Source organism: Fimicolochytrium jonesii (assembly GCF_025526975.1).
Source record: "Fimicolochytrium jonesii strain JEL569 chromosome Unknown EV422scaffold_48, whole genome shotgun sequence".
NCBI classification, from domain to species: domain Eukaryota; kingdom Fungi; phylum Chytridiomycota; class Chytridiomycetes; order Spizellomycetales; family Powellomycetaceae; genus Fimicolochytrium; species Fimicolochytrium jonesii.
In genome coordinates this window covers 52182-69090 of record NW_026515715.1, presented here as the reverse complement: position 1 = coordinate 69090, position 16909 = coordinate 52182, and the positions used below count along the sequence as shown (strand labels likewise).

At 56.1% G+C, this 16909-nt stretch overlaps 3 protein-coding genes across 3 annotated transcripts; 2 read left to right on the top strand and 1 right to left on the bottom strand.

Annotated features, from left to right (window-relative positions):
• Window positions 1-8877: 8877 nt before the first annotated feature.
• On the bottom strand, window positions 8878-12650 carry EV422DRAFT_548620 (uncharacterized protein). Its single transcript, XM_053071677.1, has 6 exons — window positions 11796-12650; window positions 10935-11438; window positions 10833-10853; window positions 10401-10754; window positions 10102-10324; window positions 8878-10039 (listed from the first exon to the last, which is right to left on the bottom strand). The coding sequence occupies exons 1-6, from the start codon at window positions 12279-12281 to the stop codon at window positions 8895-8897; spliced, it is 2733 nt and encodes a 910-aa protein (XP_052920632.1). The 5' UTR covers window positions 12282-12650; the 3' UTR covers window positions 8878-8894.
• A 1071-nt stretch (window positions 12651-13721) lies between these two features.
• EV422DRAFT_347748 (uncharacterized protein) lies at window positions 13722-15188 on the top strand. The gene is made up of 6 exons (XM_053066517.1): window positions 13722-14042; window positions 14111-14179; window positions 14257-14367; window positions 14438-14540; window positions 14615-14673; window positions 14741-15188. The coding sequence occupies exons 1-6, from the start codon at window positions 13832-13834 to the stop codon at window positions 14968-14970; spliced, it is 783 nt and encodes a 260-aa protein (XP_052920631.1). The 5' UTR covers window positions 13722-13831; the 3' UTR covers window positions 14971-15188.
• Window positions 15189-15388: 200 nt separating this feature from the next.
• On the top strand, window positions 15389-16332 carry EV422DRAFT_347770 (uncharacterized protein). Its single transcript, XM_053066519.1, has 2 exons — window positions 15389-15913; window positions 15985-16332. The coding sequence occupies exons 1-2, from the start codon at window positions 15565-15567 to the stop codon at window positions 16230-16232; spliced, it is 597 nt and encodes a 198-aa protein (XP_052920630.1). The 5' UTR covers window positions 15389-15564; the 3' UTR covers window positions 16233-16332.
• The last annotated feature ends 577 nt before the right edge of the window (window positions 16333-16909 follow it).

Below are 16909 nucleotides of genomic sequence, written 5' to 3'. Positions count from 1 at the left end.
TGAGAGCCCATCGACGCCGGGGCTCAAGCCTATGGCAGCCGATCACACGGATGTGATGAAGCCTGAGCCGTTGGTGTTGATGCCGATGGAAGATGCGGCGCCGGAACCGGGCAGTGGAGATACGACTCGTGGAACAGTGCAGGATGTGAACACCCTCCCGATGCAGGTTTCGCACTCTTCCGGTCCAGCAAGTGCTCAAGCCGACGCCGAAGCTGGGCTCGTCGCGTCGCCGAGGAAGCCTCCACAGGCCCCCGGTTGGGAAGCGGGAGAAGCTGTCCCGAAGGAATCGGTGATGATACATCCACCCGCGGCCCCCATGCATGTCCCGCCGACGGGGCCAGATTCTGGGACGGAGGCTGTCACGTCGCCGGAACAGAGTGTGCAAGACACGCGTCTCTTCGGTGTAAAAGTGGAGCCCGTCGCACTCCCCACCGAACCTGTACAAGAGCCCATTACAGTAGCAGGAGCAGCAGCGGAAGTCTCCATCCCATCACCAGCACCAACCACAACCCCCGAGCCCGCCCCACCCCTCTTCGAGGCCCCGCCATCTCCTGCCGTGGACGTAGCCCAGCCGCTGCAACCCCGTCGTGGCCGGCCGCCCAAGACCGTCGCTGCTGCGAAAAACGTAGCAGCGACGGCGGCAGCGACGAAGGATCCGAAGACGACGCGGACGGGACCTGTGCGCAAGGGGCGCGGGGCCGCTCCTGCGGCGGTGAGCGATACGGACGCGCGCGATGTGAGTGCAGCTGTGAAGACGGATGACGGAACGGAGGTGGGTGGGCCCGGCGGTGTGCAGCAAGCGGACGCAAACTCGTTGCGCACATTGGGTGAGGTGCAGGCGGAGATGCAAGCGCGGCGGATGGACGGTCGCGACGAGGCCCATCCCGAGTCTTCCGTTGAACCCGCGCACGGGGATGGAGCCAAGGACGCACATGTGTCTGGATCGGAAGTGGGTATCGACGGCGGGACCGCCAGTGTGGTAGCGGACGCTTCCGTGACGGCAAAGGAGGATGAGATTCGCGCTGGGGAAGGGTCTGAGGTCGGGGGTGGGGATGCTGGACCCGCAGCCACCTTACCGACTCCCCTCGGCGTCGACGCTTTGGACGAGAGGATGGACGTCGATGTCATTAACGACGCAGGCCGGGTGGAGATTGACCGTGATGCTGCAGATGCGGGTATGCAGGCCGAACCCGCGGGCATGCTACACGAGGCGGATGGACGTGGAGAGGCGGGTAGCGGCGTGGAGATGCATGCTGCCGTGCCATCCCCGGCCGAAGCGGAGGACGCGACCCCAAGCGCAACTCCGGACACTGTTGAGACGGAGGCGGGCGTCCCTGAGCGGCCGGCGGGTGATGTAATCGATGTAAACTCGGAGGTGTTGGAAGAGAAACCGGCGGTCGATCCCGTCGTCGCGGTGGAGGCTGGCGAGAAGCTGGCGGGAGGTGAACCGTCCATCGAGTCGGAGCACACACCTGCCCAACCGAAACGGAGTACGCGAGGCCGGAAAAAGAAAAACGAGGAAACGACGCAGAAAGCCGAAGCGGTACCGGTACCCGCGTTTGACGAGATCGAAGAGAATGACGATGATGAGGAGCAGAAACCGGTGTCGGATAAACCCCAGCCTGCCGCTGCCGCCCGCGCACCTGCCCGTCGTGCGCTACGCAGCCGGGCCCAGGACCCGAATGTCGGCGTCAGCGCCGTCCAAGCTGACGATTCCGTGGCAGGGGGCGCTGCGGTGGTGGAAGCTGCCGCACCTACCCGCGCAAAGAAAAGGGTCGAGAAGCCAGACAGCGGCGGGGATGTTGATCCGCCTGTGAAATCTGCGGGGGCGCGAAGGGGGCGGAAGCCGAAGGTTGTACCTGCTGTTGAAAGTCATGGGCTTCAGGACAACGCAGAGGAGGGTGAGGATGGTGGAAGAGATGGGACGATGGAGGTGGATACGGCCGTGGAACTAGCACCGGCTCCTGAGCGGGCCGATGGATCACGCGGACCGGACCCGGAGACACTGCAGCAGCAGCAAACGCATCTCGCACCGCCGCCCACACGTGCTTCCCGGCGTCGAAACCCCACAACCGACACCGCGGCCTTAACCAACCCTGAGGCTCTTGCTACTGCGTCGCTACCCCACCCGACCGCCGGTGAGCACCATTTCGCTGCTGATGATAGCGACACCACGGTTGCGCAACGAACACGCCGCGGCAAGACGAGCGTCGCTGCCTCGCGGACCGCATCGGCGGAACCGACCTCTGATGAGGGTGCTGTGTCGGCGAGGGCACGGCGGGGGAGGAAGCAAGACGGGGACACGACGGCGGTTGTTGAGAGTGATGTAGAGACGAAACCCGCGGCGTCGCGAGTCACGAGGGGTCGGAAAACGCAGCAGTCAGTTCTAGAAGACGGGGGGCCGGGGGATGTTGCCGAGGTGTCTGATGTGGCTGAGCAGACGACTGAGAGCGATAAACAGAGCGGTGAGGAGACGGTGGAAATAACGGAAAGCAAGAAGACCACCGCGGCACGAACGACAAGGGGGAGGAAGAAGGCTGCACCCGTCCCTTTGAGCGCGGAAATGGAGCTGACCGAATCGTCTACCGCCACTGTTTCAGCTACCGCCACCGCAGAGAAAGAGAATGAAGAACCAGTCAACCGCAATGCCGACGAGGAGACCGGGGATGCACTGGCGGAGAGCACGCATGGGAAAGCTACCGTATTAGCACGGACGACACGGGGGCGGAAGAAAGCTGTGCAAGCTGGTGCCGCCGACGCGGGTGCTGCTTCGAGCACGGAGGTGGATGTCGACGATGTACCTGGCGGCGCGACCAGCGCGTCCACTTCCACCGCCACGGAGAACGACAATGAACACTCCGCTGAGTTCAATGCGGAGAATGAGAAAGGAGCGGGTGTAGCGAAAAGCACGAACGGTAAAGCTGTACGGACAACCAGGGGTAGGAAGAAAGCGGAACCTGCTGCCGCTGCTGAGCTGAAGACAGACGATGTGACTACCGGGGCGGAGTTTGAGTCCACGGAGGCTTCCGACGCCGCCGGAGAGAAAGAGGATGAGGAGTCTTCCAAGCGCATTGACGAGAATGTGGAGAGCAAGAAGACGACAGCGGCACGGACGACGCGGGGGAGGAGGAAGGCCGCTGCCCCTGCGGCGGCGGTGAGCCAGGACGAGGATGGCGAAGATGGGGCGGACGCAGCCGCCGCAGCCGCCGCAGACAAGGAGACTGAAGAATCCGTCCACCACAATGATGAGGAAAAGAGCGATGCGCCAATGGAGAGCAAAAATGACAAACTTACCGCACTGGCACCGACGAGACGCGGGGGCACGAAGAAGGCTGTCCCTGTCTCTGCGGCTGCGACGTCGTTGGAGGATGTCGAGCGCGACGAAGCGACGGAGCCAGCCATCCGTGTCCCCACCGCCGCCGAGAAAGAAAACAGACCGGACGAAACGACTACCACACGCCCCGTTACGAGAGGCAGGAGGAAGAACGTCAACGCGGCAGCATCGACCACTCACGACGATGGTGCTTTGGCGTCAGAAGATGTCGGGCAGGACGCACCCGCCGCCGCCGCTGCTGCAGAGAAAGAGAACAGAATGGATGGGGAGACCACCAAGCGTCCGGTTACAAGAGGCAGGAAGAAGACCGTCAAGGACGCGTTGACGACCTCTGCGGAGACGGACAATGGGAATGAGGACGTGGATATGCAGATCGGCAATGAAAATGTAGATGGGGCTGCCGGGGAGACGGACGATGAGAATCTAGTAAAGGCGGCTGCTAAGACTAGAAGCAAAGCGAAAGCGGGGAAAGGTGCAAAGACGGGCGGTGATGGGGCTGTCGCCCTTGCAGCGCCGGTGGAACCGCCGGTGCGCGTGACGAGGAGCATGGCTGCTAGGAAGCGGTAGTGGCAGTCTCGAGAGGGGAGGAGGGGCCTAAGAATAGTGTTTTTTCGTAGCTAAAGGAACATTTTTCACTTCCAACGGATTGCTGGAATTTTTTGTAAATAATAACAATGGACTACTTGAACCATGAAGAGAGCGCATCACGAGTGATCCGCTGTTCACCTTTACCATCGTACCCAACTGTTCACTATTGTTCCCAGATACCAGCGGCGCCCGCTCCGGTCCCATGATTACAAGGCACTCGCCGTCTGCGAATGCTTAGTGTCGTCGTTCTCATCGCGCGGTTCTCGTTCCTAAATAAGCATCCTGGTCTTTGTTCTTGTACCTCTTGTTGGTTTTTTTTCCTGTTCCTGTTCCCGTAACCTGTTCCCGTAACCTTTCCCGCACCTGTACCTGCCCCTGTTCCCACTCCTGTTGCCGTACCTGTTCGGAGGAACCATTCGAAGTGAGATGGCGAAGGTGCGTGTGATGATAAAAGCAAGCGGGTATGTGTACAGTATATATTGGGACGCGGTTTTGGCCAGAAAAAGCTGCTTATGCAACCACGCGTTTGCTCTGAACGCGTCCCGTCCGAAACTTTTGAAGTCGAGACCGGACATCGACCAGTGTCATTCAGGTTCATGATACTGGGGCGCAAGGCAAGACCGCCAATGGATATGCGTTGCGATGGATGGCGCGGCATGGCGCAGAGGGTGCAAAACAACAGAGGGATGAGTGACGGAGTCTCCTGAAACGCCGTTGGCTGATTCGAAAAACGGAAAACCGGGATCCTATTGAACTCGGATCACAGACAGAGAAATGTCAAGGAAATTAATGCATGTGGATACTCGGCGTTTGATACCTACGTTTCACTGAGTGGAAAAAGATGAAGGGTGGTGTATGTACAGTATATGTATGGCATGTCCGAAGGCACGTTTCCGGTCCTGCTTATCCAACACGCGTTTTTTATTTTATTTTTTCCTAACACGCGTTCCTTGTGAGCTATCCCCAGGACTACGTGTACATATACACGTCGGCCTTGCGCAAAGCCCACGAGATAGTTTGAAGTTTAGACTTCCAACTCATCCGAGTTTGAATTCCTGTACTAAACTGTCATATCAATGTCGATGTCCAGCACAACACGAAAGAAAACCAATAGGAAGCCTATGGCTCCGCCGCCGCTCAATGGGCAAAACTGTCCCAAATTCAGAGTTGTTCCGCAGAGTTTGTTCCCAGAGTTGTTCCGCATTTTTGCCAGCGCACAATTTACCATGTTCGTCCCCGAAGATCTGCAAAATGTACCATGGCGGGATTGGGACGTGCTAAGAGCCATCTGCCCAGCCGGCGTGCTTGGCATTGTTGTTAGGGTTGAGAAGCTTCTATGATGATGTCAGGCCGCCCCGACTCCCCTCCTCAGATCCTAGGCCCACCGATCTCAAACGTACGCTTTTCCGGTAGCATTCTTGGCTTGTTTGGATTGTCCACCCACAGTCCAGATATTTGGGTTAGGCGAGGGCGGGATTTCGGGATCCCCTTGCCCTTCAGCACTCCCTTGAGCGAGATTTGAAGAGCAAGCCGGTGACGGCCTTTTTCAGCATCTACAGCATGCACCTCGGTTAGCGCTCCGTACATTCCGCGTTGGCATCGTCCAAAACTTACCATTTTCAAAGACTGCACGTGACCTTCCTGAACGAAGTTGGCGTGCAAAGTCGTTATCCAGTTCGGGGAGCATTTATCCATCGTCACTCTGCGGCACCCGTGTCCGTGTCCGTCTTCGCCGTCCGTATTACGATACTGTTTGCAATTTCGGAGATGTGCAACCCAAACCACCCCAATCTTGTCAACACTCGTATAATACTTCCAAAAAAACACTCTCGATTTAACCTTACCTTCTACTCTGAGCCATCGTGCTTCTGAAGGCTGAGTGTATGTACATGTAAACAGCACTGTAGTTGCCTGCGCTAGAATTCCGTAGTGAACTATGCATTTCCCGAAGTTTGACGCGAAACTGACGCGTAAAAGCCTCAACGACGACAGTGAATTCAAATCAATCAGGATGCAAAAAGACCGCGCCGTCTCGGTGCCTCCATGGAGGAGACCTGCCTTCCACTCGCTCCGCTCATTTTGTTGGAAGTGTTGTGGGTTTGGTTTCCACTTGGCGCCTCCGGATGGAAGACAACTGTTCGTGAAGCTGTTGTGGGGATTTCGGCAGCAGGAATGCGGTAAGTAACGGTGCCAACCACTCTGTGTTCTACTTTCTACGTGACATTCACATTCTGTACATGTCGGCCAGCGTGTAATGGTGGGCGACGTTCTGGGTGGCTATCGCGGAAGTGGTGCTGGCGGCAGTGGCGTACTATGTGGCGAAGGTTCGCTTCGAGGTCACCAATCCCTTTGCGCTTGGTTCCACCACCACCAGGGCTGAGGGTCGCGGGTTCGATGGTCGATGATTTTCCATTCGGGAGTTGACCTGCCCAGACATTGGGACACCAGGCGGCCGGCAATTCTTTTGTCCTTGTCGCCGAGGTCGCCGAGGTGTGGGAGCCATCGGGAGTTCACGCCATAGCCTTCTCAGGTGGACGCCATGGGCTTCTTGAGTACTGACGCGTGAAATTCGCCGACGATGGAGGTTCTATAGATCTACATCGGGAAGTTGAAAGAAAAGCGTAAAACCCCTCTCTGTTCACAGGATGACTTACAACTGTTTGTTGATGCAGTTCAAAGTTGAGTGTCGGCGCTGGTCTCACGTCGAAGATATCCAATCGAGTTGCCTTGACGCGAAAGTCACGCGTCAAATCTGTCGATAAAGTCGAAGTGGAGCGAACGAAAAACAAGTGTTACGTCTTTCCGTCACGGCTGGAAAAGAGCTTCTCCGGGTGTAGCGTCGAGGCCGGGGGGTGAAGTCGTAGGTGTATGGTTGGATACATGTGGGTGAATGAACGATGTACCCATCGTGATACAGCTTGCTTCTTGTAGGTGCGGACCCAGTCACCTTGCGTTGCATTCCGTTTGGTCATTTCACGTAGCCCAAGGTACAGTCACCTCGCATAAAGCTATGGCCCCCCATGAAATAAATCAGCGACTGCCACAAAGCCAAATTCACGTGAGTGACCAATATTGATTTCAATTAGAGAGGGGCAACAGCCTTTTGCGAGGTGACTGTACTTTTTGGCAAATGGTTGATCTCATGGCAGGTCGAAGTGTACAATTGCGATGTTTGACGCAAAACTGACGCGTGCGTGAACGTGATATTCGACCCTCTCGCTCCATAGGGTCGCCAATGAGCGCATTCGTGATTTGCAATTGAGGGTGCGTCGAAATTCCCGAGTCGAGATCCGTGACCGTGAAAAGAGCATGGTAGCAGGGAACGGCGGGTATGCGTTCGATCGAACTGGCAGGTGACGCTTGCCGGGACGAGGTGAAAAACAGAGGGAGGAAAAGGGGGCTGCTGCTCAAAGGCAGTCATTCCGCTTATGTAAGACGCGTTCTTCCTCCGCAAGACGCGTCAATTCTCACTCTCGTCGCATATGGCGATTTCGAAGCGCCATCTGGAAAGCCAGCGTCGGCTGCTTCAATTGATGGTTCCCCCCCGACTGAACGGGCTGCTGCTTCGGTACAATGAACATGCCGTGCGTCGCTGGCGCTTCCCCTCTTGAACTTTGAGGCTGTGGCGCGGGGGCGGCAGGCAGCCAGGCCGCACCCAACTTCCCATAAGCCTCGTGGCGACATCTCCAAAATTTCGACGCGTGAAAAAAAAGACCGACGATCAGCAATCCGAGGTCGGGATCCGAAAATGACAGCCTTATAGTCCTGTCCCCTCCATGGAAGAAAACCCGCCATCTTACTGCATATCTCGCGTATTTCGTTCAGGAACAGAGCTTGGGCAACCCGATGTCGAAAATGGCGGACACCGGAGGGCCTAACGCGAAACTGACGCGTGGGAACTCACAGCCGATGAAAGAAATCCGCAAAAAGCCCCTTACCTGTTAACGGGGAAACCATGCGGGTGCGACCTGCACATACCCATAGTCCTTTGTTGCGATGTAAGATGGGGTGTGAATGCCCGAAAAATCGGTGTCCATTTCGACCGCCGGAACGACGCGTAGAAACAACCAACCCATGATCGAGTGCCGAATACGTGAATCCAGTAAAAGCCCCCCGTCATACCCACGCGTATCCCATGTCGAAACTCGAATTTGCTGCGGTTCAGCTGTTCTATTGGTATGAGCGAGCCCTAAGCACCCACCTGAGCAACTTGCGATGTCTGTGATGGTGTTCGTGAGGGTCTCCAACGAAAGGTTGATGGTCGGGCGGAACCTATGCTGAAGGGAGCGGGAAGACCACGATTCACTGGAGGATGAGTCCCTACGTACTTCTAGATGGGGACCGCGGGAGCGAAGAATGAGACGAGGGGTGAGGAAGAGGAATGAGGATGAAAGATAAGGAGCGACGGAGGGCCGTTTGGGTTTACATCCGCCGGGATGGATGCCGGACCCCCCCGGTGTATCGCTTATGCAAGACGCGTTTTCCTCCGTCGACCCATACTCGCATCACGGTTTGGGAGGGGTTTTTCGTTGACACACTCAGAGTGGGTCCATTGTCCTTCTTGAATCCAAATTATTTCTATCCCACCCCACCCGATCCCACCCTCCAACAAACCACACACAAGCCCAATGAACCACAACCAAATTAAAAAATACAATGTTCACAGTCCATAAACAAAATATTCCAAAACCTACGGCAACAAAAAAGATGTCCATGATACAGTAGCCAAAAACTGTCACAGCAATAAAGAGGGGGAGGGGAAGTGTGGGAGGTCTAACACATGAACACACGAGGAGGGGGGAAAGTGGTCCTGCGGGGTGTCCAGATATTGCGTCACGCGTCAGGGGGAACTTTTCCGGAGGGGTGATGTGACTTGGAGGCCATACGCCGGTCCCCGAACTCCAGTCATCGAGTTCCCGTCACACACAATGCGGGGGGGAGGGGGGGGGGGGGGGGGGGGACTTGCTAAAGTTTATGGATGGTCCACCGAATCGGTGCTGTCGTTGCTCCACCCCTCACCGTTCGTCAAAAACGGTTGTTTCTCGGTCGCCAGCGGTTCCTTTCTGTGGGTGGGTCTCTCACGTCCGTATCCCTCCGCCGTCGGCGACCCGTGCTGCTGCTGCTGCGGGGTCGGCACAGCCGTCTGCGGGGTCAATGCCAACGGCAACGTCAACGGCAACGCGTTCGGCGACGCGTTCGTGATCGGAATCCGCGTCGTCTGGCGTATGGACGGCGACGGCGACAACGGCGGCGGAGTCGCCTGGCGGGAATTCGGTCTTCGGTTGTGGTTCCCCACCCCCGTCAACGTCGCCGATTTCGCCAGCACCCCATTCACCATCGGTTCCACCGCGGCGGTGGTGGTCACATCCCCCGGCTGCTGCACCCACAGACTCTCCTCGCTCAAGAAATGGCCCTTCTCGTCTAATTTCCGGCGCCGCTCGCCGACGGCTTTCTCCACGACCCCCAGTAACGCCGCCTTGGTGAACGGCTTGCTCAGGAAATCATCCATCCCGGCATCGAAGCACCCATCGCGATCCGTCTTGAACGCGTTGGCGGTCAGCCCGACGATGTAGAGATCCATGCCCTTCGCGAGGCGGCGGATTTGCTTGACGGCCTCGAGACCGTCCATGACGGGCATGTTGACGTCGCAGAGGAGGATGTCGTAGGGTGGGTGTTCGCGAACGCGGTCGACCGCCAACTGGCCGTTGTCGACGGTGTCGACGTGGTATTTTTGCAGCATCCGGAGGACCATTTTTTGGGTTACGAGGTTGTCTTCTGCGAGGAGGATGCGGATAGGTCGTTGTTGTCGTTCGTGCGGGGGCGGGGTGGGGAGGAGAGGTAATGGGGTCGTGAGGGCGGTCTGGGATTTCTGGGAGAGGAGGGTGAGGTTTGGGTTTGTTCTTGATGTTGTTAATCGGGGTGGGTGCGTGGATGTGATTGGGGGCAGGTGTTGGACGGTTTGGACGACGTCGGCGTGCGGGAAGGAAAAGTTGATGAGGAAGGTGGAGCCTTCGCCTTCTTTGGAGGTGACTTTGACGTCGCCGCCCATGGCGCTAACGAGCTTTTTGACGATGGAGAGGCCGAGACCTGTGCCGCCGAAGCGTCGGCTTGTTGATGCTGGAATAACGACATTCAGCCATCACATTAATACGAACAGCACGAATCACCCAACTACGAACCATCAGCCTGACAAAACGGATGAAACAACTTCGCCAGCGCCGTCGGCGACATCCCTATCCCACTATCCCTCACAGTGAACGTGATATTCTCCCGCGCAACCGGCGGCGACGCCTCGGTCTGGCCGTTCACCCCGTTCATGCCAGGGAAGGGCATGGCTGGTATCGCGGGCATTTCTCGGTAGTGCTTGTTGGAGACGTGCACATAGCCGCCTGGCATCGTGAACTGGAAAGCAAGACTGATTGGGTACATGCCATACAGCGCGGAAACTCGAGCTACTGTATGTAGCTCGCAAACATACCTTCAACCCATTACTGATAAGATTAAGCAACACCTGCCTAATCCGCATGGCATCCGCCACGACCGGCGGCCCCTCATAACTATCAATCTTCAGCTTGACATCCTTCCCCAGATCCTTCACAATACAATGCACATCCCTCAACAATTCACTCAATTCCACCGTCCGCAACTCGAGATCCACCATCCCCGCCTGCAATTTCGAGTAGTCGAGGATATCGTTGATGAGGGAGAGAAGGGTTGTAGCGGCGCGTTTGGCGTTGCCGTTGTACTCGCGTTGGATTTCGTCGAGGGTTGTTTCTTCCATCAGTTCGACGTGGCCGATGATGGATGTTAAGGGTGTTCGAAGTTCGTGGGACTGCCAACGGATAGAGGGACGTTCAATAGGCGTACTCTAGCGGGGATCAACTGCTCATGTACGGAAAAAAACACTCACCATTGTCGCCAAAAATGTGTCCTGCAGATATGAGAGAAGGCGGTGTCAGCGATAGTCCGTTCATTGCGAGACCCAAATGAGGCCAAGCGTTAGTAGGCCCACCTTATGTTTACTCTCAATAAGAGCCAGCTCCTTCGCCTTCGTCAGCTCCCTATTCCGCATAACCTCCGCGGTAATATCCTGACTCGTCCCCCTCATCCCCACCACCCTCTTCTGCCCATCCAGCACCGGCTTCCCAAACCCCCTAATGAAAATCTCCTTCCCATCACTCTCCCGATGCACGCGCTGGATCAAATGATACGGCTGTAGACGCTCAATCGCCTCATGCACGGCGCTGAGCACATTCTGTCGGTCCTCCTCAGCGACACACGCGAGGTATCGGCAGAAGGGTATCGTGTGCTCGTCGTCGTCGTCGACGGCGATGCCGAAGATCCGGAACCATTCTTCGCTGGCGGTGAGCCATTTCATCCCGTTTTCGCGTTCTTCTATCTCCCAGTTGCCCATGTGTGCCATTGCTTGGGCGTCGGCGAGCATGTCCCGCTGTTTGGCGACCAGCGCCCCTTCGCGGTTGAATTGGATGATGGCGTCGACGCTGTACGATAGGACCTGAAAAAAAGAAAAAAAAGATAGTCAGTCAGCCGCCGAGTCTGCCGAGGTTCGAAACCGCGCAGATCTCCAATCGATGCATGAAGCGGAGGGAGCGAAGCGAAAGTTGATTGGATGGTGACGGCAATCTTGCGCCCTTGGCGCAACGTGGTGCTCGCTTCGTTCGCAAAAAGATCTACCGCTCGCTGAGGCTCGCTGACAACCGTAGCTAGGGGAGTATTGCGCCGTCGGCGCAACGTGACTCGCCGCTCACTTTCGCTCGAGAAGGCGTTCGCTCTGATCGACCTTGCTCGCTACCGCTCGGTCACCCAGAGCGAACCAATGCCCTTCGTACGGTCGGGCGGCTCACTCGCTTACCTGCGGAGAGAGAATCGCAGTTACCGCCGAAATGAACGCCGTAAGGTACCGATCCAGTATCACCAACGTCACAGGTGCCCTCAACGCATCCAACAGATGTCCGACCCCACATAGCATAATAAAACAAATAAAAAGCGCTCCCACCGCCTTCTGATACGTCGTAATGTTGGGCAATCGCACAACAAAGAAGGCGAGCTCGATCGGGATGGCCCAGTAGGATATTGCGATGATTGCGTCTGCGATGGGTGCTGTGATGTGTTTGTGGGTGATGTAGCCGGAGGAGTCGGAGCAGGAGTCGGAGCAGGGGCAGTCGGCGGGGGAGGATGGGGCTGCGGCGGCGACACTGAGGTGTTGGGCGATGTTGCTGCTTACGTCTGGGAGGGGTGCTCTTATTGCTACAGCTTGGGTGAAGGATAGGACACAGAGGCCAGCAGCTGCTGCCAGAAGGACGGACGCTGGTGCCCGCCCTTTTGACGTGAAGGTCATTGCGCGGAGGCCTCAGTTGCTGGAGTAGCGTTGGTTGACGTGTTCAAGGACGGTCGGCGGTTGGGAATGCGCTTCAGTCGTTCCGACCAAAGCGTCACAGGCACGCCGATACGTTGTGAGGAGGGAGTGTGGCAGCAAAGGAACGGGAAGTGTTCAGGGTCCATGAAAACGGGGTTAATTTCAAAACGATAGCAAGCGAACAGCAAGTTTTTCTGAGAAGGTAAAGGCAAAGGTCAGTGTGAGGGAAACAGAGTGAGGTGGTGGATAAGAAGTGAGTGTGTCCAGTCCAGAGACTCAGAGAGTCCAGTCGCAATGGGGTCCTGGTCCGAGAGCGAGCGAGCGTCCCTCCTCCTCCTCCTTCTCCAAGAGTAATTTCATGATTGAATTGGTTGTTGCCCGCCCTTCGACACGCTCGCCCCCCCCCTCCGTGCACCTCCGAGGGGAGACAGAGTAGTAGTGACCGCCATACCTTCGCAGTTGAAACACCCAGTCTCTCTCTCAAATACTCGCTCCAGATTCTCTCCAGACTCTCGTTGGAGCGTCACCACGACAAGACGGGCTACACCTGCTCGTCCAGCTCTGCTATATGCTCCCAGAACAACCCCACTACTAACTACGGACTCCCTGCGGGTCGCCATTGTAACACCTAAACCAAAATCAAATCCCTTTGGTCATCACATCCCCCGTCTGCTAAGAATAATGTAGGGAATAATAATAGCCCTCACGGATTCGACTCGCCCCTCCGACACAGGGAACCTAAAATTCACTACCCTGCCATGGAACACATCCGCAAAATCATTCTCGATCGGTCTCGATTGGGTTATATTACATTGCGTTCCGTAAGGTGAACCTTAGCGACTTGGCGACGCCCTTGGCACGGCGGATGATTGTCATATGACGTCGTAAGCCAAGCACACAATACGATAGAGTTACACGTATTCGTATTTGCGTTTCGATGCTTTTGGGAGCTTTCCAAAACTGACATGCAAAGCGTGTGAGCGCAAGAAACTTCCAGACCTTTTCACCTACCTCCGCATCCGTCTCGGGCGTGGGATGAAAGACAGACATGGACATCGTTTTATGGCCTATCGACCGCGGCGAAATGCCAATTCCGTTCTACAATTTCGAGCCGATACATACTAGTGGAGTAAGGCACCTCGAAGGCGGATGTCAAAACGATGCTGGATCCAGTTCGCCGCCTTGACTCTAGCACATCGGGAGCTCTAAGACATTCATGACCCTAGCCGCGCCTCAGGGCATGCGACCCATGCCCATATTGCTGCTGCTCACATTGCCATATGGTTTCTGGAAAGCCCATCCCAGGCTGCATAAGGTGTGGATTTCAGTTGTTCTGACTTTGAGCCCAAAATCGACAGTGCTGTCAACGGAACGGCACAAGTCGCGCCATTTGCTGAGCTCCCAACTTCTCCAACTTCCAACCTTTCCACCATCTTCAACACATCTCCGCTACACTTCAGAATCACTCCACCAAGCAAAGGTCAAATCTGATACGTCGACCCTAATACGCCGCTTCGAAGAGGTCCGCTAGAATGCTGTGTCGGCGCAGGACGATCCCCTACATGCCCATCCTCCTCACGCTGCTGAGCCTCACCGTCCCGCCCCCAACCACCGCCTCGTGGTTCCGTAACGGTGCCAAAGAAGGAGTTGGGCGGGTGAATGGACGCCTGGGGTATGGGTTTGAGGGTGGTGACCGGTTTATGGGCAGTGGGGAGGGGGAGGGCAGGGGGGAGGATGTTGAGGGTATGAAACTCTTTCTCTGAGCGCGTGGGAAATTTGATTGGTTTGTACTGATATGTGATTCCCGCCAGATATGCTTGACGTTGCCTTCCGTGGCCATCTCACACGGGAAGCACGGCTTGCCATTGAACAGGCTGGAAGTATGAGAGCAAATCTTCTGAATTCCCTCAACAAACCCAGAGTGGTAAGCCCTAACGTTTCTCACCCTTCCATCCAGGCAAACTACAGCTATACGAATCCAAACCAGGCGGTTGTTTCAAGCATGCTGTAGCGAGTGTGAAGAAAGGATGTGAGATGCTGCATGTGCATGAGATAGAGAAGGTTCGATGTAAGCGGCGATGTGATTTCTGCGGATTGCGTCAACATCGAATGCTGAATTTGCGATTTGAGGACTTCAGACGCCGTGGACTTGACGCTGTGCGAGATAGCCACGGGAAACATCCCGATTCCTGCAAGCTGCCAGGCGGAGAGTTATCAGACAGATGTTTATGGTTGCGTTGAGTATGTACTGCGGGAAGCTGTGTGGCGGCATCTCATGCACATGGGCCTCATGCTTTGCGTTCACCCTGTCTCAGGATGCTCTCCCACGTCCCACAACTCTGGACCTCCTACTCCGGCTACCTCCGCGAAGTTGGTAAGCACACTAAACCGTCGCGCTGTATGAACTCAAGAAGGATGCTAACCCATTGCACCGCTCCCAGTCAACATATGCTTCGCAATCCAATACGAATCCCACCAATCGCACATATCCCAACTCTTCGAAAACGTCACCCTCCAACAAATCACCAACCTCCGCCTGCTCGTCAAACACCGCAGGGAGATGAAAGTGTGGCACGGCGATGAGATGGGGCGGTTGAGTGCGTTGGAGGGGTTGCAGAGGGTGTTGGTGGAGAGGGCGGGGGAGATTGAGGTGGGTGTGAATTGCATTTGACCGGGTCGGCTGTCGTCCTTGACTGATTTGAGTGCTGAATTTGAAGGTGTCCAGTAAACGCACGGCGGAAACGACACGGGATCTAAACGCCAAGATCGACGAGTCGCTATCTTCCATCCAGGACGTGCTTTCCATGCAGACGGAAGCTCGCGACGTCGTGGAGGTGGTGCTCAGCGACACGCGGTCCCTCTCGGATCTGTTGGAAACTGGTGCAAATGTCGTCTCGGAAGTAAATCATTGAGACCGACATGGCCCGGCATCTGATGTGATCAGTAATCTCTATACCTGTCTCATCCAGAGTATGCAAACGATGGAAACGTCGCTGAAACGCGTAGAAGGCACCGTCGGTAAAATCTTGGAGCAGGAGGACGCGACGATCGCTCATATGCTGGATTTGAAAGCCCAAACGACGAGTCTCGGGGACGCCTTGCTGGAGAAATCTAAAGCCATGCTTGAGGTACGGGGGAATATCCCCAATTCTTTTTGCGCTTCGACACGAGATAAACTTGGGAGATTCAGGATATCACACAACTGGACACGCATTTAGCTCGATCGGACGAGGAATTAGGCAGACTGCTCAACAATCATGCGCAGATGATCACGGGGCTTATGAGGACCGTCAGCGACCTGTATGAGCATCAAGTTGACATGTTGTCGAGCACGACCGATGGCCTGGCAGACTTGAACCAAACAATGTCCCGCAACCTCGCCATCCAATCCACAATGCACGCGAACCTCCTCTCCTTCCAGGACTCCCATGACACATTTGCCCACGCCCTAAACACTTCCTTCGCCCGCGCGGAATCCAACCTGGAGACGCTATCGACGCGGTCGGCGAAACAGATCGAGGCGTTGTTGGACGCGAGTGAGGTGGCGAATGAGCGGTGGAGGGAGGTGACGGGCGTTTTGAGGCCTTTTGCGGGGTTGCTTGGGGTTTTGCATGGTGGGTGATGGTGTTTCGGTGTTCTCTTTTTGGGGGACTTGGACTGGGGCTCATGAATGGCGGTTATGTAGGGAAGGTTAGGGACGCGATGGTGTATCTCGCAATCATCGGCACCACACTCCTCGCGCTGCTGGTCTCAGCTATCATACCCTCGCGCCAAAAACGCGTATTACCTTTCGTTCTCGGTAAGTTTCCGTTTCCCGCGCGGATAATGTCCACTTTCTCCTTCGATAACCCTTTCACCGATTCAAAGTCGGAGCATTCACATGCACCCTTGCGACGATGCTGCCAAACCACGTCGGCGACACCCTTGGAGTAACGCCTGCACTCACCATCCACATGCTTCTCCTAATTGCGCTCTTTCGACCCATGGGAGGCGGCAGGCGTAAGGACCGGCCTGATGATGAGTATACAGACGCGTATGCAGCGACACGGCGTGAAATGAGGGGCGTGGAGGTGGATGAGGGGTTTGCGTTACCGTTCAAACACAGGTGAGAGTCTTCTTCACTACATATTCCCATAAGGCGACCGCATTTTATTCCTTATTCCCCCACTTTCCAGCAGCCGACCCGCTGCGTCCGCTTCTACATTTCAACCGCCTTCATACTCCTCTTCATCACCCGAGTCCGGCGACACATTTACCGACACGGTATTTGAAGGCGGAGTGCTCTTTGCGTCGACTATCCGTAGGGTGGCGACGTTGACTGCGTTGAATGATAGGGAGTCGGAGGGGCGGGTGGGGGATGATTGGGGGTGGGGGTCGAGGGCGGGGGCGTGAGGGTGGCGTGTGTTGATGCTGGAGGGGGGTTTTGCAAGGGGGAGATCGAGGAGGGCATGGGGAAGAGCGGCGTATGTGGGGGATGAGTGAAGCGGCTGGGGATGAACCTATTCTGATTTTTTGACATGTTTGTATATGGCATGTAGTTCGTTGCGGGGTTTAGGTGTTGTTTGGGTTCAAGTTTCATGTTCGTAGTTTGGAAAAGACATAGGCCCAAC